General features: G+C 46.0%; 1 protein-coding gene across 1 annotated transcript; it reads left to right on the top strand.

Annotated features, from left to right (window-relative positions):
- The first annotated feature begins 8,275 nt into the window (after positions 1 to 8,275).
- Positions 8,276 to 25,709, top strand: irs2b (insulin receptor substrate 2b). The gene is made up of 2 exons (XM_010880396.5): positions 8,276 to 12,338; positions 23,035 to 25,709. Exons 1-2 carry the CDS (start codon positions 9,059 to 9,061, stop codon positions 23,037 to 23,039), a joined length of 3,285 nt encoding a protein of 1,094 aa, XP_010878698.2. The 5' UTR covers positions 8,276 to 9,058; the 3' UTR covers positions 23,040 to 25,709.
- Positions 25,710 to 26,695: the final 986 nt, after the last annotated feature.

Here is a 26,695-nt window from a genome sequence, read left to right as displayed (position 1 = left end):
CAAAGCACCAAGACAGAGACTGTTCAGGCCGTAGGATGTTTGCCAACCGCGACCAAAGTGCCGTAGCCAACCTCAGCCAATGCACAATAGCCAAACATGAACAACGCATCGTAGCTAAATCCAAAAATGTTAGCCCAGAAATGTGTGAGCACTGTGAGTATTTGAATGCAATATGTGGTTGCTGTGCACACAGCCCCTGTGGGTCTTTGAAAAGCACTACATTAAGTGCCAATTACTATAACTAGTACTGCAGTAGCCATCAGAAGACAAATGGGAATCGCTGGGAATGAGAGCATCTGCTGAATGTCAGGTTTAATATTTTACATACAGATGGATTATTAGTTGATAGTTATATATTAAATATTGTCAAAGGTTTAACTTCTAAGGTTTTTCAGTAATGTCTGGACATTTATTTAATTTTTTTCATCTATCTGAAATTAAATAACATTACAATATATTAAGATAAATCAATGTCTGTCTTGTAATCATGGTAAGATCCTCTAAAATCTTAATAAAAAGATAATTTGGTAATGTCAAACTTCTCAATGCTTCTGAAAATACACATAAAGCATTTTGTAATGAAACCACTTCACTTGTTTGTAGAAAGATCTCTGTAGACACAAAATGTCTACAGAGTCACTTTGTGACTTTAAAGTACATTTACAGGTAAAGCTACTCTGGTCACACATGGCCTTCCACTCCCAGTGTTCCCCCGCAATCCTACTCAGATTAACACAGAACAGACTTGAGCCCCTCCCCTCTCTCTTTATCCTTCTCTTCATCTATATCTCTTTTCACTCACTTCAGAAAAACACTGAAGTATTGATTAATCCCAGTGAGCACTACTGCATTTTGTGGATGTGTTTGCATTTGTGTACATCTGTGTGTGTGTGTGTGTGTGTCTGTGTGTGCAAGTGACAAAGGTGTTGTGCTTAAACATCAGAAGTGTGTTAGTAAAGGAACGACGGTGGAGGAAGATGGAATGCAGATGGGAGGTCTCCAGTATCTCAATGTTAACAAAAAAATTCTCAACGTTAACAAAACCTGCCATATATAGGGGAGAGTGTATGTCTATCTACCTGCATCCAGTCTCGCTTCCCTGTTTATTCACGTCTGCCTATGACAGGAGGAGGGCAAATGTTTTGGCACAGGGGTCACATTAGGATTTACTGAAATAAAACGGAGGGCCACATTTGTTTTGAAATTTGTTGAACGAAAATGATTAGCAGGCCAGAAAAGGGCAGCAATTAAAATGTTTATACAATAGATCCATTATAATGTCTAAATAGTTGAAATTCAGATTCAGATGTATATGAGTGGGCTGGGTTAGTTGTGTTTTACTGCCCCTCAAAACTATTTTATTACCAACCACGGGCCGGATGCCTTAACTTGCCCACCCCAGGCCTATGGAGAGTCCTCCCATGTGATACCAGACATTGCATGGCTAATTATGACAGATGATGGTGTTATGGACCATACCTAGTAATGCATTCATGTCTCTAGGGATAGTTTTCATCTACAGTAGGTGTGTGTCGTTTGTGTGTACCTGCGGATTTGTGTTCTTTGACTTTATTTTGTTGCGTAGTAAATCGTTTTCACTGAAATCAGTATATTGTTAATTGTGATTGTATTTATGTTTATAGAAACATATCTGGCTCCCAACTGTGGTCAAATTATTGTTTTCCATCTCTGCAGCTTTGCTTGAATAAATATGCCTTGGCCTCCAGCATCCTAATATGAGCCTATTACATTTCGTTCTCACTGACCCGCGAAATGAGAAAACATCAGTCATTTTGTTTGTCCATGTTACACAGGAGAAAGCAAGGTAAAACACTTGGGAGAGGGATATATGGGAGAGAGAGAGTTAGAGAGAGGGCAAGAAAGAGGTAAAGAGGCAAGAGAGAGTTAGAGAGATGGCAAGAGAGGTAGAGAGAGAGAGAGAGATTTAGTAAGTTACACCAGGGGGCAGTATTCTAGGATATGGTAAATATTCTAATAAACTAACGAACTAATTAATCATCACTATTTTACATGACATTCATACGATAAACCTACTTTACTCCTAACCTCTCATTTCTTAGTCTTCATATCCCCCACAGGTTTGGCCCAGAGTCAAATCTGCAGATTCATTTAAAATAGATGATGTCTATTCCAATGAGGTAATTAACTGAAGTAATCAAAAGTGTTATCAGTGGCTTGATAGGGGAGCAGGGAATCATGTCCAATAACTTGGGAGATCTCAAGTGACACGTGCTGCCTTCATTCTGGGTCACTCCCAGAGCTTGCGATCATTCACGGGGAAAATTAACCAGAACAGATCTGGTGAATTTTATTGGTTAATCTGCCTTTTACTATATTGATTAGGAAATTGAGTCAATTAGAGTTGACAGCCTCAGATAAAACCCAGAAATCTATATGCACCAACCCATCCCATTGACCTACACTGATTACCGGCTCACATTGCTTACTATAACGATTTGTTTTTTATTATCTTGCGGAAGTCCTGAGGAAATAGCAGGTGTAAACCAATAGGAGTCAATCACTTGGAGACATACAACATGGCTTGGCTCAGAGGTTTTGGGGATTGTGTAATCTAATGCTAGGGTAAGTACCATATTTGGCTCTGACTACGTATCTGAATAGGACAGTATTGTCCCTTAAAATGCCAGGCTTGTTTGTAACGTAGTGTCACTGCCTCAGGGTATTGTTATGCCTAATTCTGAACTTCACCTTAATGTAGCGTTATCTCAGGCAACGCAACGCTCCTAACCCCCGCAAACAAAAGCTAACCTGCATGGCTGAACCCTTGAACGAGGCACTTAAAAACACCAAAATATGTCTGAGGACAGGGGAGGGAAATAAACAACAAAACCTGGATCCCAATCCGATAAACGACATCAAAACAAGAACAGCCAAAACAATGTGCTTCAGACAGACCTGGGCTCTGGGTGGAATCTGTGTTGCAGCTAGATAAGGAGGATGTGTGTGTGTGTGTGTGTGTGTGTGTGTGTGTGTGCGTGCGTGTGCACGTGTGCGTGCGTGCAAGCGGGGTATCACCACTGCAATAGGCTGCTGTTCATTTGAGGGGGAGGCTTATGTTCTGATCTTATCACACAGGATCAAGACATCTGCTTCATTACAGATTATTAAACTAATAGTGGTCGGCACCCAGTGACACTGGAAGGGGCGGAGCACCCAGTGGGGCGTGGCTTCGAGACTCAGCTGTTTTCGAAATGTAGGGTTCCAGCGTACGTATGCGTGTGTTTGATCCTGGTTTTACTAGAATGTGGGGAACAGATGTCCCTGCAAGCATCGTAAAACAAGGAACATTTAACCCCATGGGGACATTTCGCCGGTCCCAATAAGAAAAAGGGAGGTTATATTTTGGCTACATAAACTGATGAATGGAGATTTTTTTTTTTACCAGTTTAACAACCATGCATCAACTCTACTTCTTGTTCTCATTCCAGTAAATAACAAACATCTGACCAACATAAGTGAGAAAGACAGGTTAAAATCTGCATCTCTGACAACAGCTTCAGTCCAGCCCACAAAAAGGAATAAAATAAAGATGCTCTCATCGACCCATCAAGCTAAGGTCGCAACTTAGCCAGCTTGATTTTGCCTGAAAAGGTTTTGTCTTGTTTTTCAATGGGTAAGGCTAGGTAAGTGAGCAATTCCAACATGAGCGCGACTCACCAAACCATCAGTGGGCACCAATAATAACTAGAATATTCCTAGTAGAGAATAGACGTTCTCTAAGTTGAAGTTGGATGTCACTGTAGTAGTGCTGTAGCAAATTACCTATTATAAAGCCAATTAGAAAATAATGAACGTTTTGAAAGCAAAATGGATTAAGGTGAACAGGTTTTTCAATGTTCTAAAGCTTGTCGCTAACGTCGCTCCTATACCACTGTAACGTGGAAGTGAAGGACGGCAAAGACAGTGACATTTCCGTGTAAGCCAGCAGCTGACCACCACAATGTCGAGAACAGCCCATGAATCCCTGAGCATTCAGGGACACAAGGAACTCCGAAGAGGGAAACTGGGTGAGGAATGTCACGTTCAGTACCACCCCCTCATTCCCAGCATCCATACCCTGTCCCGGGATAAATAAACAAACCCATGAAGCCTAATGGACTCACACAGACTGGCCCGGCTGGGTCGCGTTTAAAGCCTTGTAAATCAGGGTGTGATGGCCGTTTAATTAACCACGGTGGGTAATTCACAGGGGAGATGAATATGCATGTAGTTACCTAAGAGGATGCAGAAGACACGAGCGATGAGCAGATGGGCTGGGTGCGTGTGGATTGACGGCGCCCAGGCAAAGCACTTTTACGAGCCTATCACACACCTTATTGGATTTTTATAGACTTACTCATTTGCATTTTAGATCTGTCTCCGTCGCCACAAACACTAACATCCACCCCTCCTTCCTTGCTCCCTCTATCCCTTCACCTTCTCTGCCTCCCTCCCGTCCACTCTCTGGCTCTCCCCCTCCTCTCCCTCCCCCATTCGTTTCGCTCTCTGTCCAGTCTTACTCTCTCCCACCATTTCCTCTTACTGTTTTCGGTTGTAGAGGGAGCGCCTGCTGCACTTTTAGGTCATGTGATTATTCCTGAGAGGGAGCATCACCACCATCCCTCCAAATGTCATAGCCATGGATGTCATAGACCAACAACACCATCACTACCAATGATAGCCCACATGCATTCATTAATTATTCCAATTGGACTCTTAATATCTCACCCGGCACAGCCAGAAGAGGGCTGGTCCCCCCTCTGAGCCTGGGTCCTCTCTAGGTTTCTTCCTAAATTTCGGCCTTCTTAGGGAGTTTTTCCTAGCCACTGAAATTCAACACTACTGTTGTTTGCTCCTTGGGGTTTAAGGCCGGGTGTTTCTGTAAAAGCACTTTGTGACAACTGCTATTGTAAAAAGGGCTTTATAAATATTTGATTGATTGATTGATGACATGGCCAGGCTTATAGTAGACCAACAACACCATCACTCCCAATGACATGGCCAGGCTTATCATAGACCATAATCAGGACGCCTCTCATCATTAAGTCACATAGTCTACACTCTAAAATAAAAAGGTTCCAAAGAAGTTCCTCAGCTGTCCCTACTGTCTTCTTTTTCTCCATGTAGAACCATTTTTGGTTCCTGGTCAAACCTTCCAATTCCAGGTTTTCATTCCAGGGTTTTTCCATTTTTGTCTTCCAGGTAAAACCTAGAATTTACCTACAAGAGAACCGAGCAACTACCAGGAACCCAAAACAGTTATACCTGTAACAAAATAGCAAAGGAACCCAAGTGGAACCAGTATATAATATATCCACTTAGCCAGCCTATAGACTATTTAGAGCAGCCTCCATGTTCCAGCCATGTTCCTCCCTCCATACTGATATAGGATTTAGGTAAACAGGAAGTTTGATTTGATTAAGGGGGTAACTAAATTGCTCTTCCTCAAGTTGCTTCAGCAGCCAGTTAGATCTGGGTGCTTGAGATAACCAATGAGGTTAGAAGAGATCTCAGATGGTCTTGTTTTTTCCTGGGCTGTCTCCTTTACATTAACAGGTTTTTGGAGTATATGTCTGTAAATAAAAGGCACTCTCCAAATGCAACATACTAGTATTATTATTACTAAACCTTTCAGACAGTTAACTTATTACTCCTGAAATTAATTAATTAATTTTATTATTATAATTATGTGTTTGTATGAAGCCTTAAATGGTGTCAGAGGTTGTGATGAAGGAAAGGTAGGTGTAGCTGGCTGCAGCAAAATTTAATACAGGTCAATATTCTCTCTGCCCTAATGTTCCTCTGACCCTATATTCTCACAGGCCTACAGTCTCTCCGGCTCTATATTCACTTTTGCCCTATAATCTCTTGGGCACTAGTCTCTCTGGCCCTGGAGCTTCCCTGGTTGTATAGTCTCTCTGGCCTATAGTCTCTCTGGCCCTGGAGCTTCCCTGGTTGTATAGTCTCTCTGGCCTATAGTCTCTCTGGCCCTATAGTCTATCTGGCTCTGAATGCCATGCATTGATTCAGTTGAGCCATTCCACGGCTGCAGGGGAGAATAGTGAGCAGGTTAGGCTGATATCGCTGCATGATTTGATTCCATTTCCTGAGTGGAACCAGTCAAATCAGTGCTATTGGTGGCATAAGTGACCTGTGCAGGACACTGTGTAATTGACCTTGGTGCTGAAGACAGTCGACTGGCTGCTGAGCCAACAGAGAGCTCTATAAACGGAGTAAAGAGGAGTGGGGGAGGAATACGTTGACTTAAACTGGTTTAATCTTCATGCCACTTACAATAAACACACCCTTCAAAAGAAGGACTTGTGAAAGTGCTCTTCCTCCACATGCAAATGATTTTTGTTTTTTGCAGGAATGTGTTCTTGGTTTCACATATGTCCCATGGGTTCTATGAAGAGATCTACCTGTATCCCAAAAGGAAGTAAGAGGGTTCCACTAGGAAACCCATAATGTTTATTTAATCTCCAGAGACACTGTGTCCACATACATTTAGGCTTCCTGCACCTTGAAATTCATTCTGCTTAACTTAAACCTATTGTCCTTATTAAAGGACAGTTGTCTGCGCCATGCTTAGATATTATACTTATCAGGTCCTACTAATCCCAAATAGCTAAGAGAAATTTAAAATGCATATATTATCAAAGCTCAGGTCTTAGGAGGTTAAAGTGTTATTTGAACTTTGTTAAATGAGATTGTAGGCCAATGATGTAGTTAGCGGACTGCTAGGAGGCACCTCCAGTTGGAAATGTGTTTGGATGGCCAGTGAGTGGGATGTTGGGCAGGATATTCACAGTATACATTATTAGGTCAAGCTGTCTGCTGTTAACAAACTATCTACATTATCTGTGTCCTTGCATCTCTGCTGTTCCAATGAAAAACGCCACATAGGGAAGATATACCCTTCATTTTCATAAACAGTTTTAGTGGCACTAATGACAGTGAGGTCAGTTTTGGTAGACGACTGCAGCCTCCCATCAGCTGTCCCCATCGACCCCTCTCTTGATCAATCCAGGCAAATATGTCACCGTCAGATTCTGGGCCACCAATAGATTGAAAAACACGACCTTACATCACCTTGCCCGCCACACAGTCAGGATGTTTTTTTATCGTAACAAGCCTTCTACCGGAACAAGAATCCGGGATGGGGTGACACAGTAATAATTCCGATCCGCGTGGCTGAAAAGCTATTCAGGGCATACAGCGTCGTGTTCGTTATTACGCACATCTCTGACGGCTGACGCACCAAGTCCAAGACTGTTCTTGGTCTGCGTCATCATAAAACCAAAATATACTATAAAACCGTATCTGGGTCATGATTTTTCTATTTTCCGTGCAGACAGTGGATGGGCTCTCTTTATTCCATCCCTGCGTCGTATGGTTATGAAGGCTATATACTCTTGCCCACTTGAAAAGAAATACGCAATATTAGGCAGCATCAGTTGAACATCGAATAGCCTGTACACCTCCCGTTTTTCCTACAACGTGCGATGGCATATATACGTACGCAAAAACAGACAGAGTAGTCGGAAACGCTAGAGGCGCTCTTGCTGGACTGTAGGGATCCTGTGCGAATTAAAAATAGACCAGTGGGCGCGCGCGTTACATAACAAACTACGCTGCGCACGGTGGGCTCCCCTCACACACAGTTGTTTACAATTTTAGTTTGATTTGTCAGGTCCTGCCAAATGCAGTAAGGGGGGAAATCAGGAGCGCAGCTAGATCTCTGGCCATCAAGGCACATATGTAACGTAGGGTAAATGATCGAGAGACGCTGGGGGAATATCTAGTTTGATCTAAGGAGAGACATTCCTACCCCCCTCCACTGTGACAGCCTACAGTCTTAATCCAGGTGATGCTTGTTTACTTGTGAAGTCGGAGGACAGAGGCTCTGAACGGGCTGGGAACAGTCATTCACCCTGTCGCTAGTGCTCATGAGTCACGTTGTAAATCACAGTTAAAACCAGTGCTTACGTTGCCACTTTCAAGCATAATCTAGAATCTACTAGATCCAGCATCGTATGCTGTTTTGAGAAATGTGTAGTAACTTTATTTGCATTTGGGAATTAGAATGTTAATAGACGTAATGCCTTTGGGTATCAAGTGTAAAACTGTTGCGCAAGCCTTGTAATGAATTGCAAAAAATAATGACTAGCATAAAAAAATGGCTAGTATAAAATGTACCTGTAACACAGCCCTGTGTTCCACAAAATGTTATCAGTTCATCCTGTCTGAAATCGCCGACAGATTTCCTTTGGTTTATAATAATCATATAAGATGACAAATTCCCATGCCCTCAATAATTCTTATTGGGCACAACCAAACGACATCAAATCTATTACGTCCATACCGAATATATTAACTCTTAACCGAAATAGGACAACAAGGTAAGTGATAGGTCTTTTCGAGCATACGTTGTTAGTTGTTATGAGTGGAGAGGATACACGTAAGCAGTAAGGCATAATGTACTAAACGCATAATACACAAATAAAACGGTTGACAGCTCCAACAGTTCCACTGGTTAGTCGAAAGAGGGCACTAGCGTATGATTGTGGGTGTGTGTGTGTTTCTGTGTGTGTGTGTGTGGGGGGGAGAGAGAGAGAGAGAGAGAGAGCGAGAGCGAGAGTAGGAGGGCTTTCTACCGTCTGACGGGGTCTTTTCACTATCATTCAGCCCTTTCCACCAATAAGCCCAATGAGCTCACCAAAATAGGCGGATATGCAGGTACGCCTCATCGACTCGCACCGCCCCACTGTCAGTGTGTGTATTTTTTTCTGCCCGTCTCTTTTTTGTAACCAAATCTGGATGTGTAGAACGTCACATGTTGTTTCTCTCTTCACTCCGGTCACTTAGCGATATGGGTTATTTACTGTTAAACTGCTGCAGACGCCGAACGCACAACCGGCGCCTGGAGTGAAAGACCCTCGGAGAGCTCTATGTACATTATATCTCTCCAACCTTCGATAAACGAGGATATAACAACAGGTTAAGAAAAGTGAGTTGTTTTTTAAACGACGATAGAATGGCAAGTCCGCCAAATTCTGGAGGAGGACACTTGTTATCCAACGCGAACATTAATCACAACAAGATTAAGAAATGTGGATACCTCAAGAAGCAGAAGCACGGACACAAGCGCTTTTTCGTTTTGAAGGAGCCGACCGAGGGCTTCCCCGCCCGGCTGGAGTACTACGAGAGTGAGAAGAAATGGAAAAACAAGTCGGCTGCAAAGAGGGTTATTCCTCTGGATTGCTGTCTCAATATCAATAAGAGAGCAGACGCCAAACACAAACACCTTATTGCCCTCTATACCAAGGACGAGTATTTTGCCGTCGCGGCAGAGAATGAGCAGGAGCAAGAGAATTGGTTCCGTGTCTTAACGGATTTAATGAGCGAGGGGAAAGTGTACTCAGACGGCTCCGCATCTAATTCCGCGTCGTCGCTGGTGGGTTTTGATGAGGCAAACTACGGGATGATTACGCCGGTAACGGCTGCATATAAAGAGGTTTGGCAAGTAAACCTAAAATCAAAAGGGCTGGGACAGTGTCGGAATATGACCGGGGTGTACAGGCTTTGCTTATCCAGCCGGACTATCAGCTTCGTGAAGCTCAATTCGGATGTCGCGTCAGTCATCTTACAGCTGATGAACATTAGGAGATGCGGTCACTCAGAGAGCTTTTTCTTCATCGAGGTCGGTCGGTCGGCAGCCACGGGACCCGGTGAGCTGTGGATGCAGGCTGACGACTCAGTGGTGGCGCAAAACATCCACGAGACTATACTGGAGGCGATGAAAGCCATGAAGGAGCTGTCAGAGTTCCGGCCGCGCAGCAAGAGCCAGTCGTCCGGCACAAACCCCATCTCCGTGCCCACGCGGAGGCACCACAACAACCTTCCCCCGAGCCAGACCGGGCTCCAGCGGCGCTCTCGAACCGACAGCATGGCCACGACCTCCCCTGTGAGCAAATTCACCCACAGCTCCTGCCGGATACGCACTGCCAGTGAGGGTGACGGCACCATGGCACGTCCCATGTCAGTGAACGGGAGTCCCCTTAGCCCCGGCATTCACCGGACTCTTTTGGGGAGGTCAAACACGGTAACAGCCCGGCCCTGCTGGATGTTTGAATCCTCCCTCCACCACAGTAAGTCCATGTCCATGCCCCTTTCCCACTCCCCGCCCACAGCCACACCCAGTCCAGTCAGCCTGTCCTCCTGCTCGGAAAGCAGCGTTCCCCGCCCCTCCAGCAGTGCCTCTGTGTCCGGCTCCCCCAGCGATGGGGGCTTCACCTCCTGCGAGGAGTACGGCTCCAGCCCTGCGGTCCTGCAGCTCACCCTCCGCAGCAACACCCCAGAGTCACTGAGTGCAGACACACCCCCCTCCCGGGATGGCAGCGGTGACCTGCACGGTTACATGGTGATGGAGAGGCAGAGCCAGAGTGCCTACCGACGCCTGCCGGAGCTGGACAAGGGTTTCCGGAAACGCACATACTCCCTCACCACGCCGCGCAGGTCCATGGCGCCACCCCAGGTTTCCTCCGCCTCCTTGGACGAGTACACGCTGATGAGGGCCACCTACACCGGTGGCAGCCAATTAGGTCAGAGCTCCCACAACGCCTCCCCCCAGACGACCTATCCGGAGGACTATGGTGACGTCCGGATCGGCTCCAGCGGTCCCCTAGGTGACAGCGGCTACATGCCCATGACGCCTGGCGTGGCCCCTCCGACGTGGGGGGTCAAAGGTGACGCCTACATGCCCATGAGTCCCATGTGTGTGTCCGCCCCCAAGCAGATCGTCAACCCCCGCTCTCCGCTCTGTCCGACCGGGCCCGGCCCCAACACAGACTCCCCTGACAACGTGTCCCTGGAGGAAAACGGCTACATGAAGATGTTCTGCGGGGCGAAGATGTCCGTGGACAGCGCCGACGGGAAGCTCAGCAACGGGGAATACCTCAACATGTCCCCGGTCGACCCCCTGGTGACCCTCAGCCCGCCGGACTACATCCTGTCAGAGCCGCACCTTAGACAGCCTTACTCCATCAGTTCTCTGCCCCGCGTCCTCAAAGCCCTGCCCCAGAGGAACGGTGTGACGGACGCCGGGCAGTACGTGGTGATGACCCTTCAGAGACAGAGGATCGAGGAGGAGTCAAACCACTGTCCCGCCCCGGCCGTCTCCGTGACCACGCCGCCTGGACCCGCCCCCTCGCCCCTCAGACCCGGCCGGGCGGCCCAGGAGGGCGGTGCGGTCCACGTCGGGCGCGTGTGTCGGCCTACCCGGCTGGCACTAGACTCTCTGAGGACGCTGCCCTTCACAAGCGAACACCCTCTGCCCGCGGAGCCCAGGAGTCCCGGGGAGTACATCAACATCGACTTTGGCCGAGCGACGCGTTACCCGCCCGCCGCCGCAGCCGCCGAGAGGTCCGGCGGGCCGAGCCCCCGCCCACTCTCTGATTACGTCAACATCGACGTCAGCCCGCACTGTGCCGAGCGCGGGGATTCCTCCTCAGCCCCAGAGCTGAATCCCGTGCTCCCTGCATGTCTCGGAGAGGAGGAGAGGGGGAGAGGGAAGGAGGAGGACAGAGAGGGGAGGGAGACAGAGGAGGAGAAGATTGTAGCGGAATATCCTCTTCAGAAGAGTTCTGCGTGCCCAGTTGGCGCTGTGAAAGACGACTACACTGAGATGACCTTCAGTCCTACCAACCCCCCTGCCCCCCTTCCAGCCGCCCTGTGCCCCTCCAGTGCCTCCACAGCCATGCCCACCGGCCCTTCGGCCTGCATCCAGAGACTCTCACTGGGGACAGAAAGTGTTGTGGGGGTGCCTCTCGTCCCAGTCGAGTCCTTTTTCGTGGGGGCTCCCTCCCTCTCCGTCCCTCCCGTCGACCCAGACAGGGGGGCCAAGGTGATCCGGGCCGACCCCCAGGGGCGCAGGCGCCACAGCTCTGAGACCTTCTCGTCCACCACCACGGTCACCCCTGTGTGTCCGTCGTTTGCCCACGATGCCAACAAGCGGCACAGCTCGGCGTCGGTCGAGAACGTGTCGCGGCCGCTCCGGAGCTCGGATGGTCCGGACGAGGAGTACGGGAGCGGCAGTAGCCCCATGTGCCGGCAGACGTCGGCAGGCTACCAGAACGGACTCAACTACATTGCCTTAAACCTGATGGAGGGGAGCCTGGCGAGCTGCGCTGGTCTGGGGGGCAGCGAGGGACTGCTGAGGTTCAAGGCAGCCTGTGGGTGCAAAGGAGGAATGAATGGTTTCAACGCCAGCCCCTATACCAACATGGGCTACAGCGAGACGGCAACAGCAGTGAAAGGTGAGTAACTGCCAATACTTGAGTGTGTGTGTGTGTGTGTTTGCATGCTTATCATGAGCTTATTCATTCATCCAGACGGCAGGCTGTTCATTCAGACAGCCAGTGCGTGTCATCAGGGCTTGTGTATAGATATGGCCGTAATGATAGCAACCAATTCATTTGGCATGTCTTCCCCGTTGCTAAGCAGAAGTGCACTCCAAGTTTGTCGTGTCCGAGACATTTTCACTGTTGTCCTACTGAAGCCGGCATGCTAATAATACCAGAGAATGTAGACTGCATGCAGCTGCCGGCGTGCGTGCGTGATTATCATGATGCGGCAGCGTGGCACGCAGACCACGATTTCTACTCCCCTTGGTCTGAACCCACTGTAGACCGCCAACACACTGTAGCCTACTGTACACTATCGACTGGCAGTGAAATTGAGCTCTGCTGCCCGGCTCTAGGGCAAGCAGCTCGCTAACAGTTATAGCCTACAGCCATTGGAAAAAATGCGGAACTACGCAGTGGTTACATATTCGCTGTTCAAGCGGCCGACTTGATATTTAACATAGCGTACTGTTGACGCATCTTATTTATTTTCAGATTGTTTTTCACACGACGTGAGTATGTTAATTAGGCGACGAGATATCATGATGTTTTGAGCGACCTACTAATGACGGAAGTATTTGATAAACAAAACGTGTTTGCGGAAGTAATAGTTTCATGTAATGTTTTATAGACGCCCTTGGCTGGGTGGCACTGGGTAAAAGCGTGATCTGTATATTCGTAGACAGTCATGTTTAAAGTAAAACATGGACAATATAAACCTATTTGTCAGGCTTTTTGGTTATTTATTTTTATGTAATTCAATTGAAACATATGCTGGTGCTTATAGTGGGTGCTTAATAATTAGAGCGTACACTATTTCATTCTGAACTTGCGAATGCGGATGCGATGAAACGCGACAGGGCAAGTTGGAGCACCGTGGTAAATGTACAAGCCCGGGCAAGAAGCGTACTAAACACACGTAAACTATGATATTTGTATTGGATTAGTAGCCCGTCACACCCATAGTACAGTGCATGAATAAACCCTAGGACATGAGAACCCAAAGGCTGTGGAAATGCGGTTGGTGTCTTGTAGACATTGTATTCTGGATGAATGTGTGCGCGTTGGAGCCCTAGACAACCTTATCTGTGACGCAGATATTATTTGGGACCAGGCTACGCTAGTCTAAACGCACGAGAAAACATCCCAAAGGGATCAGTGACGCAGAATGTTTTTTTTTCTTCAGCCAGCTTGAACAGTTCATAAGGAATTGCCAGGCAAGGTTTTTTTCTGTATATAACACAGTTATATGCTGTGAGAGGTTACCTTAGGATACACCGGGTATATTTTGAAGTTACCCGATTATACCTGATTATAAAAATACAATGAACACGGGTGGGGAAAGATCGATTGAGGGACAACCGACAAATCACACTAAAATGCGTGCGTAACGTTTAGATATTGATGCGGCTTCGGAGGATACCTGGCGTTGGTGACGCAGAAACGTGACCTTTCACCTCATTCCGACGTATGTATGGAACCTACGTGGCCTGTTTTTCAGAATATAACAATGCATTCAAAAAACTAAATTGCGTGTATATAATGTCGTGCATAATGACACCAAAGAAAATCCAACATACTCATTGTTTGAGGTTATGTTTTCACATTGACAGAAAAACGCATCGCTTGTTGGCCTCGGAGTGGATAGACATTTTAGTCACTGAGGCTGCCCACCAACTTAGTGGTTGGTAATGCCCTGGTGAAGATATCTGTCACTGTCACCTAACCCTTTGTAGTCTTCCTTTCCTGGTGTATACAGTAGGCCTGGGTGCACTTGGGTTCACAGGCCTGAAAAACAAGTGATTGTTTATCAGCTGTCAGGTACTGGGATTGTTTATCAGCTGTCAGGTACTGGGTTTGGGGGCAGGAATGTGGGCGGTGTGCAAAGGTTGCAGGGAGAGGTGAATGCTTGTTTTTCTGACTAGGGTAGATGCCTTTGTTTCTTTGTTTACTGTGAGGATCTTTACAATACTGGGCCACACACGCGTACGCGCACACACACACTCCACCTCCTCTCAAGAGGATTTAATGCCTACTCACTGATTGGTCAAACGTATCCAATTAAAAGTCTGTGTGTACTTGTTTAGTATTATGTCAGTGTATTTATTTACATTTGTATAATAATGCTGGTTGCATTTATGTTTGCGTAATAATGAATGTTGTTTTTTCATTTGGGTCTATCCACTGAGATGTATTTTTATTTATAGCGAGCATTTCCGTACTAGTCTGCTCTTTTCATACTATTCTAAGAAGTCTAGGGGAAAAGAAAGATATGGCCCTAGGCTGTGGAAGGAGAGGAGAGGAGATGAAAGGAGCGACTGAAATTGTATTTTCAAAATCATAACAAAACAGACCACAAAGATCCAGGAACAGAGGGACAAGACGAAAGAGAAAAAGAAAGCAGTGTTGAAGTAGTTGGCTGTGACGGTCTTGCTTCATTATTTACGGAATTCCTGAAAAACAAAAAGATCAGCTAAAGAGAAAGAACAGTGAGCTGTGTTTCCGGAACGACCCAACACTCTGCCCCGATCAGGAATGCTACCAGGACAGCCAGCATTCAGCAACACTCCAATCATAAAAACCGCATGTAAAAAGAAAAGCCCAGGCTCTATGTCTCTGTGTGTTTACAAAAAACTGACCGGCTTTTCAACATTCTCCCTTCAGCCCCACAAGGCCAGCCATAGTCTGCATTCCACATGCTCACATTCATTTGTGACTGACAGGACTTGGAATGCAAATAATTTGAGGCCGAATTGGCTTTTTATTGTGTGAATGTTTGTTTGTGTGAATGTGTTTGTGTGTTTGTGTCAATGTGAGTGTGTGAATGTGTTTGTGTGTTTCGGTGAATGTATGTGTAAGCTTGCTGCTCCTTTCACAAATCCTAGTAGAGATCAAACTTTCATGTCTCTAGATCTACACACACCAATGATATGGCCCGGACATCCTGTTCTACAGTTGTGTGTGTTTTTGTGCGAGTCTGAAGGCTGCTGTGTGTATTAGGTTGGAGGTTACTATGGCCTTGTGTTTTCTGTGAATGAGATTTATGCGTTTATTGCTTTATTGGTTCATTCACTCATTGAGTGGATGGTCGGTCAATAGCGTTTTTCCGGGCATAGTTGTTGTTTTGGTTTGGGGACATGCGTAGCACTCATTGACAGGGTAGAGGAGAAGGGACGTCCCTGACATGGTAGAGGAGAAGGGTCATCCCTGACATGGTAGAGGAGAAGGGTCATCCCTGACATGGTAGAGGAGAAGGGACGTCCCTGACATGGTAGAGGAGAAGGGACGTCCCTGACATGGTAGAGGAGAAGGGACGTCCCTGACATGGTAGAGGAGAAGGGACGTCCCTGACATGGTAGAGGAGAAGGGTCATCCCTGACATGGTAGAGGAGAAGGGAGGTCCCTGACATGGTAGAGGAGAAGGGACGTCCCTGACATGGTAGAGGAGAAGGGTCATCCCTGACATGGTAGAGGAGAAGGGACGTCCCTGACATGGTAGAGGAGAAGGGACGTCCCTGACATGGTAGAGGAGAAGGGTCATCCCTGACATGGTAGAGGAGAAGGGTCATCCCTGACATGGTAGAGGAGAAGGGACGTCCCTGACATGGTAGAGGAGAAGGGTCATCCCTGACATGGTAGAGGAGAAGGGAGGTCCCTGACATGGTAGAGGAGAAGGGAGGTCCCTGACAGGGTAGAGGAGAAGGGACGTCCCTGACATGGTAGAGGAGGGGGCGTCCCTGACAGGGTAGAGGAGAGGGGGCATCCCCAAGTTCTTTGGGGGCTATTTCCATTTCAAATTCACATGCCGTACACTCCCTCCTCCCCTCAAAAGTGTGACTTTTGAACTGACTCAGGGTGGCATGGTTTGGATTTGCATTCTGCCAGAGATAGGGAGATGTTAAAAAGAAACACCAGATATCTCAGTCACAGACACAATTTAGAAATGGACCTCTGTGGACCTTCCTGTGATCCTCTCAATCTTCTACTTCTCTTCTTCCCTCTTTCACCATCCCTCTAATCATCTCTGTCATCATCCATCTCTCTCTGTCTGTCAGTTTGTCTCTCTCCTTCTCCCTCCCTCTCTCTATTTTTCTCACTTCTTTGGCCAGGACTGTCAGGTGTTCGCTACAGACAGAAGGGGGGGGGGGGGTGTAGACTGACTCACTCTCCCCATGTTTTTATTTGGAAGCTCTGACCAATCCCCACCCCCTGTTTTTACCCTCTCTACCTCAACGCGTATGTGTGTGTGTGTGTGTGTGTGTGTTAGCAGATGGTGCGGGCCAGAGTCTTGCACCTGCCCCTCCAAGCAGTGCTGACTGGTTCTCCATCCCTTCTGAGGTTGTGACAATACGCTAGCTAATGACTGAGTACCATCTGTCAGCATAACATAGGGAGAGAGGAGAGAAGCCAAATGTCACTCTACCCCCTACACTCCCTCTTTTTTCTCTCTGTATATCTCTCTTCCTCTCTCTCATTCGATTCCTCTATCGCGTTCCCTTTTCTTGGTCTTTCTTTTTTTCAGGTGCTAGTTTCTGTTTGTCTGTAAGTCATGTGATTTAGTCAGCCAATCAGTTGGTCATAGCCCTCCCCTCTCTCCTCTCAAGAGTCCACTGTAGCTCCAGCTGACTGCTTCTGATTGGCCGACACTAACCCTAACAGGTTCCATTTGTTTGTTTAACAACTAATTAAAAAAATTAGCTAATGTATTTTGCACATTAACCCCGTTAAAATAAATCCCTGAATTGTGTGTTCTTTTATGGACGTCCTTAAAGAATTGCTCTTATACGTTTAAACTAAATTAGTTAAATGGATTAACTTAAATGACATTGCCTGGCACTGACAGCGGCTGACGGATTTGAAGAGCTAGGCGTAGTGGTGTATTTTGGGGAACATTTGTCCTGACCTGTCCTTTCTCCCTCCCCTCTCTGTTTCACCCCTCTTTCACTCTCCGGCGTCGCGTCGCCGATCTCCCTTCCTCCCTGTCCAGTACACCTTTGAGGGAACTAGGGCGAGATGTTCCACGGGTAGATAAAAACTCTGTCCACGTTCCCTTCGTTTAGCTGGGAGTTAAGGAGGATTACATTCTGTTCAGGATTAGACATTGTTGAGCAGCTTGTTTTGTTTAGAGTTAGGGGAAGGGTGAGCGCACGCACACACTCACACACACACATACACACGCGCACACACACACAAATGCACACACTCAAACACAGATACACACAGAGGTTTCCCAAACACTGAGGTGAGTTGATTTAGGATCACTTTAAGCCTCATTGAGCTCATGTTCTCCTGACTTCTCAGAAACAGACTTCCCTGTTTCAGCCAAATACTACAGTTACATCAAAACAATACAGCTGTCCTGTTCTCTCCTCTGTGTACGTAATTTGGCCAGTCTGTCAGATATATGTGTTAGTGAATAGTTTTCTGGGACATCCCGCAAAACTAGATGAATGTGTTGTTACGTTACGTTGCCAGTTTGTGATTAAGTTTAGCCTGCATTCCAGAGTGTGTGTGTGCTTGTTTGTTCGATCGGTCCAGGGGCGTTGTCTGTGGCATGAGGTAAAAATTCAATTTGAAAAGCGTTATGAACACGTGCCTTTCGTATTTATAGAATAGAAATGGGCTCTGAGCGCTCGTTAAGGACTCGTGGAATGACTGAATATAATTGCCCAGCATGTAACATGATTTGAAATTAACGTATTAGTCTCCATGCACAGTTGGACAGAGCGGGGGTGCGGGGCGAGAGTGAGTGATGTATAAGTGCTAATGACCTGATACATTCGGAGGAGTTGTATTGGCTGTGTTTAGAAGTTATGGTCCTGCATTCTGTCTGCCAAGCGGCTGACACAAGGCCTTTCCCTCGCAGTCTCTCTACATGTTTTTTTGGTTCACTGTCTCCCCCTCCCTAAGCCTTGTCTCAAAGTGGTCACATCACACAACCCAGCTGGGACCGAACGCACTGACATTACACTGGTCTGGAGACAGTCGGGTCAGCAGTGTCAGGAGACAAACTGATAAAAACACCCATGGATTCCTGTGTGTGTGTGTGTGTGTGTCTGGGTGTGTGTGTGTCGATTTGGGTGGTTAGATGGGAGGAGAAACTGACCATGCTAGGAACATAAACAACACAGAAGCTGTTGTTTGCTTTTGTGGATGTTCTTGACAGGCAGTTCTCTAGGCTTCTGAGCTGTTAGGACGAGAATGGAGAACGGACGAGGAGGAAAGAGTACGAGGGAGGAGGAGAGAGAGGCGGACGGAGAAGAAAAGAGGAAGGGGAAGAGGCAGAATGAAGGTTGAGGGAGGATGGGGTTGGCAGAAACTCCAAGTATAAGGATAGTGTAAGAATCTGATCTGCTACTTGGATCACCATATACATCGACTGGCCTGAGTTGACTTTTATTTAAAATACTGTGCTAGCATGTCTCTCGTGTGTGTGTGTGTGTGTGTGTGAAATGACTGTGTGTGTGTGTGTGTGTGAAATGACTGTGTGTGTGTGAGGTATAGAGTGTTTCTGGCTGACAGTAGCAGGTCTAAATTTAGTCTGTGAGAAATAGATAACCTGGACAGCGATGTGTGCATGTGAGCGGTCCAGGGAGGTTGGCAGGACCGGCGCCGGAACAAATCAGTTGGAAGGCATTTCATTTCCATGGTGGGGGGAGTTGTGGCTATTATTAGTAAAGACGTGAAGCCTAATTTAACTTACATTTTTTTTTTTTTTTTTTTAAACCCTTCTACGTGGCCTGAACTCCCGTCCTGATTGTTAAACAGATTGCTTTAAACAGAAGGTTTTATTCCCACGTTCCATGAGAATAGTTCCTGCACCCAAACGGTGCTATGAAGAGGTTTAAACTCTGGTCAGAACAGCAGACCCTGTGATGTGTCTCTCGGTAGGCATGTGTATCAGTAGAGTAGATCATCTTCATTTAAATGTTTTAATTGGACGTGCAGGGAGGCGCTGTAGGGGGGGCCAAGAGCCCTAAGGGGGAGGGGTAGAAGGGTAACGGGTTCATTCACCCCTCCCTCTAGCTAGCTCCTCTCCTATCTTTCTCTCTGTCTTTGTGATCGGCGTGTGTAGGATTAGCTGTGTTTGGGGAGGGGCTTTCAGCAGACACACACACTCTGCACTAAGGCTTCCTGAGTCTCCATTGATAAAACAGGAGTCGTTTTGATGGGCTGAGCAATGGTATGGGATCTGTTACCAGCTGGGATTCTATTGGTTTTGGACTGTTTTTGTCCTGTCAGGATCCAGAACGTCCCAGAATGGCAATAAAAGCAACCAATTGCCTCTTTGATAACTACCCTCTTAAATACAGGGTAAAAGTAGCCTGTCATTTAAATAATTTGTGCCGCATTGAAATGTTCTAGCACCGGCAGAATAACTAATTAAAAACTGGTAATTGGTATGGATGCGTGATTGGTAACAGGAGGCATGATTGGTAACAGGATGTGTGATTGGTAACAGGAGGCGTGATTGGTAACAGGATGTGTGATTGGTAAGAGGAGGCGGGATTGGTAAGAGGAGGTGTGATTGGTAACAGGAGGCGTGATTGGTAAGAGGAGGTGTGATTGGTAAGAGGAGGTGTGATTTGTAACAGGAGGCGTGATTGGTAAGAGGAGGTGTGATTGGTAACAGGAGGCGTGATTGGTAAGAGGAGGTGTGATTGGTAACAGGAGGCGTGATTGGTAACAGGAGGCGTGATTGGTAACAGGAGGCGTGATTGGTAACAGGAGGCGTGATTGGTAACAGGAGGCGTGATTGGTAACAGGATGTGTGATTGGTAAGAGGAGGCGGGATTGGTAAGAGGAGGTGTGATTGGTAACAGGAGGCATGATTGGTAAGAGGAGGTGTGATTGGTAACAGGAGGCGTGATTGGTAACTAGGCATGTGTTTAGAAACATGGGCTGTAAGTGTGAGATGATTCAACTCTCATTCCCGGCAACTCTACCTCAGCCCCCACTCCCTCACACCCCTGTGTCTGCACCCAACAGGTCTGGACCGGCCTCACTGGGCCATACACACACTCACACACCGAGAGAGAGAACTGTCCCATGACCTCACCACATTCCTGGGTCTGTGTGTCAGGTTGACTGTGTTGCTTTGGTTCTTTGATTCCTCCTCCCACTGCCACTCCCCCTCCCTGCCTGACCCATCGGGATGGGTGGGACTTGGGATCTGTGAAAAGCAACTACAGCTATGAACCCTGACCTGACTGCCCCGTCAGACTCATCGCTGAGTGGTCAGTTGTGGAATCGCGTTCATGTTCCATCAGGTGTGGTGTTGTGTTGCGTTTGATCACTCCCGAGGTGTGTTTTCCAGTACTTTGCCACTTCCTGCTTCCTGGTTCTCGGCCTCAGACGGTCTCTCTGTGGATGTGGGTCAGCCTATCAGATGTGACTGCAGAGTCCATGGACTTGCTAATCCACCTAAAGAACAGTGTGTTTGTGTATATGTGTATTTGTGTATGTTTTTGGGTGTATGTGAGTGTGTGGGTAGTGCAGTGTGAATCACTCCTCTGTTTACTACATCATTTACTGCTCGTCCTCTCTCATGGTGAGAAGAGTGTAGGAGTGAGATGGTGAGGAGTGTGAGGCATTGCAGTTCTGGGTTTAAGCACTGCACTCCCTCTAGTCTGGGAAAGTACCAGTATTTTGTTTTGGTCTGACCTTTTTGGTTTAAAGTTTTGGTGTTATACAGTGTGTTTGTGTGCGTCTCTGTGTGTCTCTTTGTGTTTGTTTGTGTGTGTTTTGCAACACAGGGGTTCTGTATGAGGGATTTGTTTAAGAAAGTGACTATCACATCCAGCTCTGTGAAAACATCTCTTGTTATTGGCTAGAAAAAGAGGGAGAGAGAGAGAGCGAAGAGAGAGGGAGAGAAAGAGCAAAGAGAGAGAGGGGGGAGAGAGGGAGGCATGGAGGGGTTGTGGAGTGTGCTGTTAGCTGAGACTTCCGCTGCCATGCAACACTGCAATTCAAATCACACAAACAAACAAGTAGACCACAGGAAGGGTTACAGCACTGTCCTTTAGAGAGACAGACAGACAAAGATAGAGAGACCGGCAGAGAGAAAGAAAGACAAGCGGAGATAAATAGATTTTTCTGTTAAACAACTCCCCCTTTGAAAGTATTTTGTCATTTTTTTTAAACTCCATTCCAATGTGCACTACCATTTAAAAGTTTGGGGTCACTTAGAAATGTCCTTGTTTTTGAAAGAAAAGCTATTTATTTGTCCATTAAAATAAAATAAAATGAACTAGAAATGCAATGTAGACATTGTTAATGTTGTAGATCACTATTGTAACTGGAAACGGCCAATGCAATATCTACATAGACGTTCAGAGGAGCATTATCAGCAACCATCAGTCCTGTGTTCCAGTGGCACGTTGTGCTTGCTAATCCAAGTTTATCATTTCAAACGGGCAATAGATCATTACAAAACCTTCTTGTACTTATGCTAGCACAGGTGAACCCTGTTGTGCTGATTAAAGAAGCAGTGAAACTGTCCTTCTTTAGTTGAGTATCTTCATCATCAGAGTTTGTTCGATTATAGGCTCAAAATAGACAGAGAGAAAGAACCTTTTTCTGAAACTCGTCGGTTTATTCTTGTCCATGTGAAATTGCCAAGAAGCTGTGTACTATTCCCTTCACAGAACAGTGCAAACTGACATTTCTAAGTGACCTCAAACCTTTTTTTTAACGGTAGTGTATTTTGTAACAAGATACTTCCAAGAACTTTTTATTCATTGTGTATTTTTCAACAGTCCTCATCTGGAACTTATTAGAAGAATATCCAGCATGCTTTGTGGGTATTTCTTATATTTCTATTAAAGTAAGTTTTAACCAAAAAAATTTAAACCTAGCACACAGGTACGCTATCATTCATCAGTCGAACACAATCAAGTCTGCGTCAAATGCTTTAAGCTGTTGCTGTTCTTCCGAAGACCTGAACATTTCCAGACATGACCGACCTGATAGCTACTGAGGTTTTGAAAAAATGCCTGGCTCAAAGTTTTTAAGATGTGTGTTTGTTTACTCCTGTTTGCAGAAGCGTCTGTTTATTTCATGCGATCAGAGCGTTGTCTGTGGGTGCAGTGTGCTCAGTGTTGATATGAGCCTGTGTTTGTCTTCATTGGAGACTGTATTCCCTCAGTCGCATTGTGCTAAATGCCAGTCCGTTTTCCCCCCGGTCCAGAAGCACCTGCCACTTCCCTGTCTGCCTGCTGACGTAAAACACACACATATACACACACACACACACACACACACACAAACACACACAAACACACGCATAGTTCCCCCTTGCTAAAGAGCACTTATTCCATACTTGGTAGCAGAGTGGGGGATACACCATTTGACCTTTCTCTGGCTCCCATTCCAACCACATGAATCACACACACACCGTACATACACATTGTGTAACACACCCCCCACACACACACACACACACAAACAAACACATGGACATACACACAATCCTTTTCCATGGAAGACAGTGAATGTAGAGGGACAGAAAAGGGAATGCATGTCCCAGCCTGTATGTGGGATTAGTGAGTAGATATGGCCACCTAATTAACCAAAACACTCCCCTCTCTTTTTCTTTCTCTCCAATCAGATTGAACTATGATGGGACCACCCCCTTCCTCTATCCCATGTCCTCTTTCTCCATCTATCTCTTTCTTTTTCTATCTCTGTCTCTTTCACCTCTTTCTCCATCTCTCTTTCTTTGTCTCTCTCCATCTCTTTCTTTCTCCATCTCCCTCTCTGTCCGTTTCTCTCCGTCTCCTGGCTGTTAATGAGGGATCAGGCTGCATCCTAGTGACAAGATCGCCCTGCCAACAGCTGGACCATGTGCTGCAGTAGACGACCTTTAACCTCCACCATCTCCTCCCCCCAAGGGTCACTGGGGCCGCTGTCGTCACAGCAACGTGGACACTTGACCCCATTTCTACCCGGCACCCAATCATTGAGGGGCTGTCGCTGTGGCTCTCAGACAACTGAAAACACATGTCTGCAAAATGTTTCCTTCGTAATATTATTATTATTATTATTATTATTCCACTGGTTTTTGTTTGGCTTTGACTGAAGGAGCCCAGTTACCCTCACTTTAAAAACCCTGTGAACCAAACCTCTCAAGCCCATAATGCACACTGTTCGTACCCATCACATATTTATTTATTTATGTGGTCACTCCGTGTGTGAGTGTGTTAGGATGTGTACACTGAATTTGTACGGAAGAGAGGTGGCATTTTATGAATATATTCAACAAAGTACTGAGTACGCAGTCGCTTAAAACCCCTACCTCAGAGCAAACCAGATTAGTACTTATTTACACACCACAAATATATATGGAGATATATTTATTTATTTTCAGAGGTGAATGTTTTTCTAAAGACCAATCCAAAGCCTTACTGCTCTACTGTTAGTTTGGACCTTACGAACAGAACATCAAAGACTTAAACCCGTCGCCATGGACACGGAATGTGTGTTTGAGCAGCTGGAGAGGACAAAACGTCTGACCTCTTCCCCAGCGCCGTCAAAGATTCCTGAGATTACTGCAGTTCATTCACATTTAGCTGCCATATAATGCGCCATAGTAATATATTTATTGTTGAATACAGAGGGTGAAGAGAAGGAGCTCCACGGCATTACTCCGCAAATACTCCGCCAGAGACGAGAAGGTGAATTGCCCACACTCGCATCATTGCCAAGCTGGGACATTGGCATGTCCCACCTTGACCAGGGTCTGTTGTCAGTGACTAAACACCTTCAATGAGATGAAGCCTAGGGCAATATACTTTAACCTTTGACCTATAACAACAACCCACCTGTGATCAGGGTTGGGCTCAGTTCCGTTCTCTTCATGAAAGTAATCCACATTCCAAAGGTCCTGATTAGAAGGGGCATTGAAGAGCATTGAAATTAGAACTGAAATAGAATTTCAATGCACTTTCTGAATTGACTGGAATTGAAATGGAATTGGCCCCAACCCAACAGACCTGTGACAGATGTTTTTCTCACCTGTTGCCTCAGCACTGAACTGTGCTTGGCTGCGATAGGCTGTCTGGCACAGACTTGAGCTGTGATTGGACTGGTGACCAGGCGCACACAGTCATGCACACACACACACACACACACACACACACACACACACACTTTTCACTGATCGTTCAGGGAGCTTTTGACAAGCTTGGAGCCCTGGATACAGTGAGACTGAGCCGTTGAGGACAGAAGAGCTGAAGCAGCACGGTCTTCTACATCCGGACTCCCTAGATTGTAAACACAAGACACTTTGAATGTAGTCTAGTTCATGTTCTCCTGCGGAAGGTGACCGCGCGACAAGGACGAGAAATACCGCGACACATAATAACTACTACTACAACACCAATAACGACAAAGACGTGCAGAATTTAGACGAAAGAAACTGACAAAAAACGTAACTGATGAAAAACCAAGCGAGGCCGGAGAGTGTGTGACTTCGATGGAACTCATTGTTTGCCTATGTAGTGTAAATAATGTACAAATACAGAGAATTACAAGCGAGCGCAAGTTGAGCGTTTGTTTTGGAGAGATTTTCATTTAAAGATTATAACTTATGTTCGTTCGTTCTGTACATACATGTGTGTTTGGAGTGAATTCCTGGAAACAATGAAAGCACTAATTATTAAGTTATACTGTACGCATATGCCAAGCGACAATGTTTGGCCTTGATAAAAATAAATAGTATTACAGTATGGTTTGGTGAAATTAATGCCACTACAAAAACATTTTCTAACGCTGTAATTCCAAGAAAGATTTTAAGAGAAGCAAATCGTTAATAAATAAATACTTGACGTACAATTTTAACCCTTGCTACTTAGGTACATTTCAAAATGGCATATGCAATATTCAAATTTTTACCGAATTAGTTTACAGAGGTACCAAATGTATAAACTCTATGTTAATAATGTTTGTTAAACCTTAAAAAAAGATGATTTTTCTGCTCTTTGTAAAATAAAATCTGCCAATTTCCTGTTTTTTTTGCTAGTTTTGCTATTGGAGCCTATTGGTGATTTGAGCAGTGTTTTTTGCAGTTGGATAAGGTCCCTGTTGGGTTTTTATTAAGTATCTAAAGGCTATGATGACATGATGACTTAACTTGCTGTGTCTTCCATTGTAAATACTTCATATCTTATTGCTTACTGTGATGCTACTAAGAGATCATAATTTAAACCTAGTGTAGTTCCCATGGCTGGACTGTATTGATTCTTTATAGACACATGCAATAAAGAATAACATTATTTAAGAAAGCCACGGCCTCTGTCTCGTCATTCCTCTTTCTCTGAAAATGTTTATTTGAATCTCTTCTGAATGACAGATTGAAACAACGTTACCAGACTGCTCCACAGACACCAGATGTCTCAATTCATTTGTTTCACTAACAGGGTTTCCTCATTATATGAAATAAAGACCTTCTTCTGTGTCTTAGCCAGTTACGTTTGTCCGCTAGTCTCCCTTTGCGTGTGTTATTACAGATCCTATATCAAAATTGGAGCCTTTTTGCTAAAACACACATCAAACTTATTAATAAATGCACTTTGTGGTTGACTCTTTCTTTATTGTTAAAGCATATCATGTCAGACATTTAGGAAGTCTTTTAAAACCTGAAAACATTAATTTAGCCAGGAATATTCCCGCATAAAGAAGATGATCAAATGATAGAAGGGCATCTGTCCTCCCTACCCTGAAGGAGGCCCAGGTGGCATCATCACATGAGCCGTCTGACGACGTTTACATTTTATGGACACCACCGTAGTGACCGCGTGTCTTCATTGCTCAGCTTGTTCCCCACCCCGTTGCCCAGAGGGGGTTGAGTATGCGTCTGTGTGTGTTTGGAGAGGGGGGTTGAGTATGCGTCTGTGTGTGTTTGGAGAGGGGGGTTGAGTATGCGTCTGTGTGTGTTTGGAGAGGGGGGTTGAGTATGCGTCTGTGTGTGTTTGGAGAAGGGGGTTGAGTATGCGTCTGTGTGTGTTTGGAGAGGGGGGTTGAGTATGCGTCTGTGTGTGTTTGGAGAGGGGGGTTGAGTATGCGTCTGTGTGTGTTTGGAGAGGGGGGTTGAGTATGCGTCTGTGTGTGTTTGGAGAGGGGGGTTGAGTATGCGTCTGTGTGTGTTTGGAGAGGGGGGTTGAGTATGCGTCTGTGTGTGTTTGGAGAGGGGGGTTGAGTATGCGTCTGTGTGTGTTTGGAGAGGGGGGTTGAGTATGCATCTGTGTGTGTTTGGTGAGCAGAGTTGAGTT

This window comes from Esox lucius, chromosome 16, assembly GCF_011004845.1.
Source record: "Esox lucius isolate fEsoLuc1 chromosome 16, fEsoLuc1.pri, whole genome shotgun sequence".
In the NCBI taxonomy this organism is placed as follows: Eukaryota; Metazoa; Chordata; class Actinopteri; order Esociformes; family Esocidae; genus Esox; species Esox lucius.
This window is presented reverse-complemented; position numbering and strand designations above follow the sequence as displayed.

Excerpts from the sequence above, each read along its gene's own strand:
- irs2b (XM_010880396.5), top strand. The coding sequence starts at position 9,059 with ATGGCAAGTCCGCCAAATTCTGGAGGAGGACACTTGTTATCCAACGCG.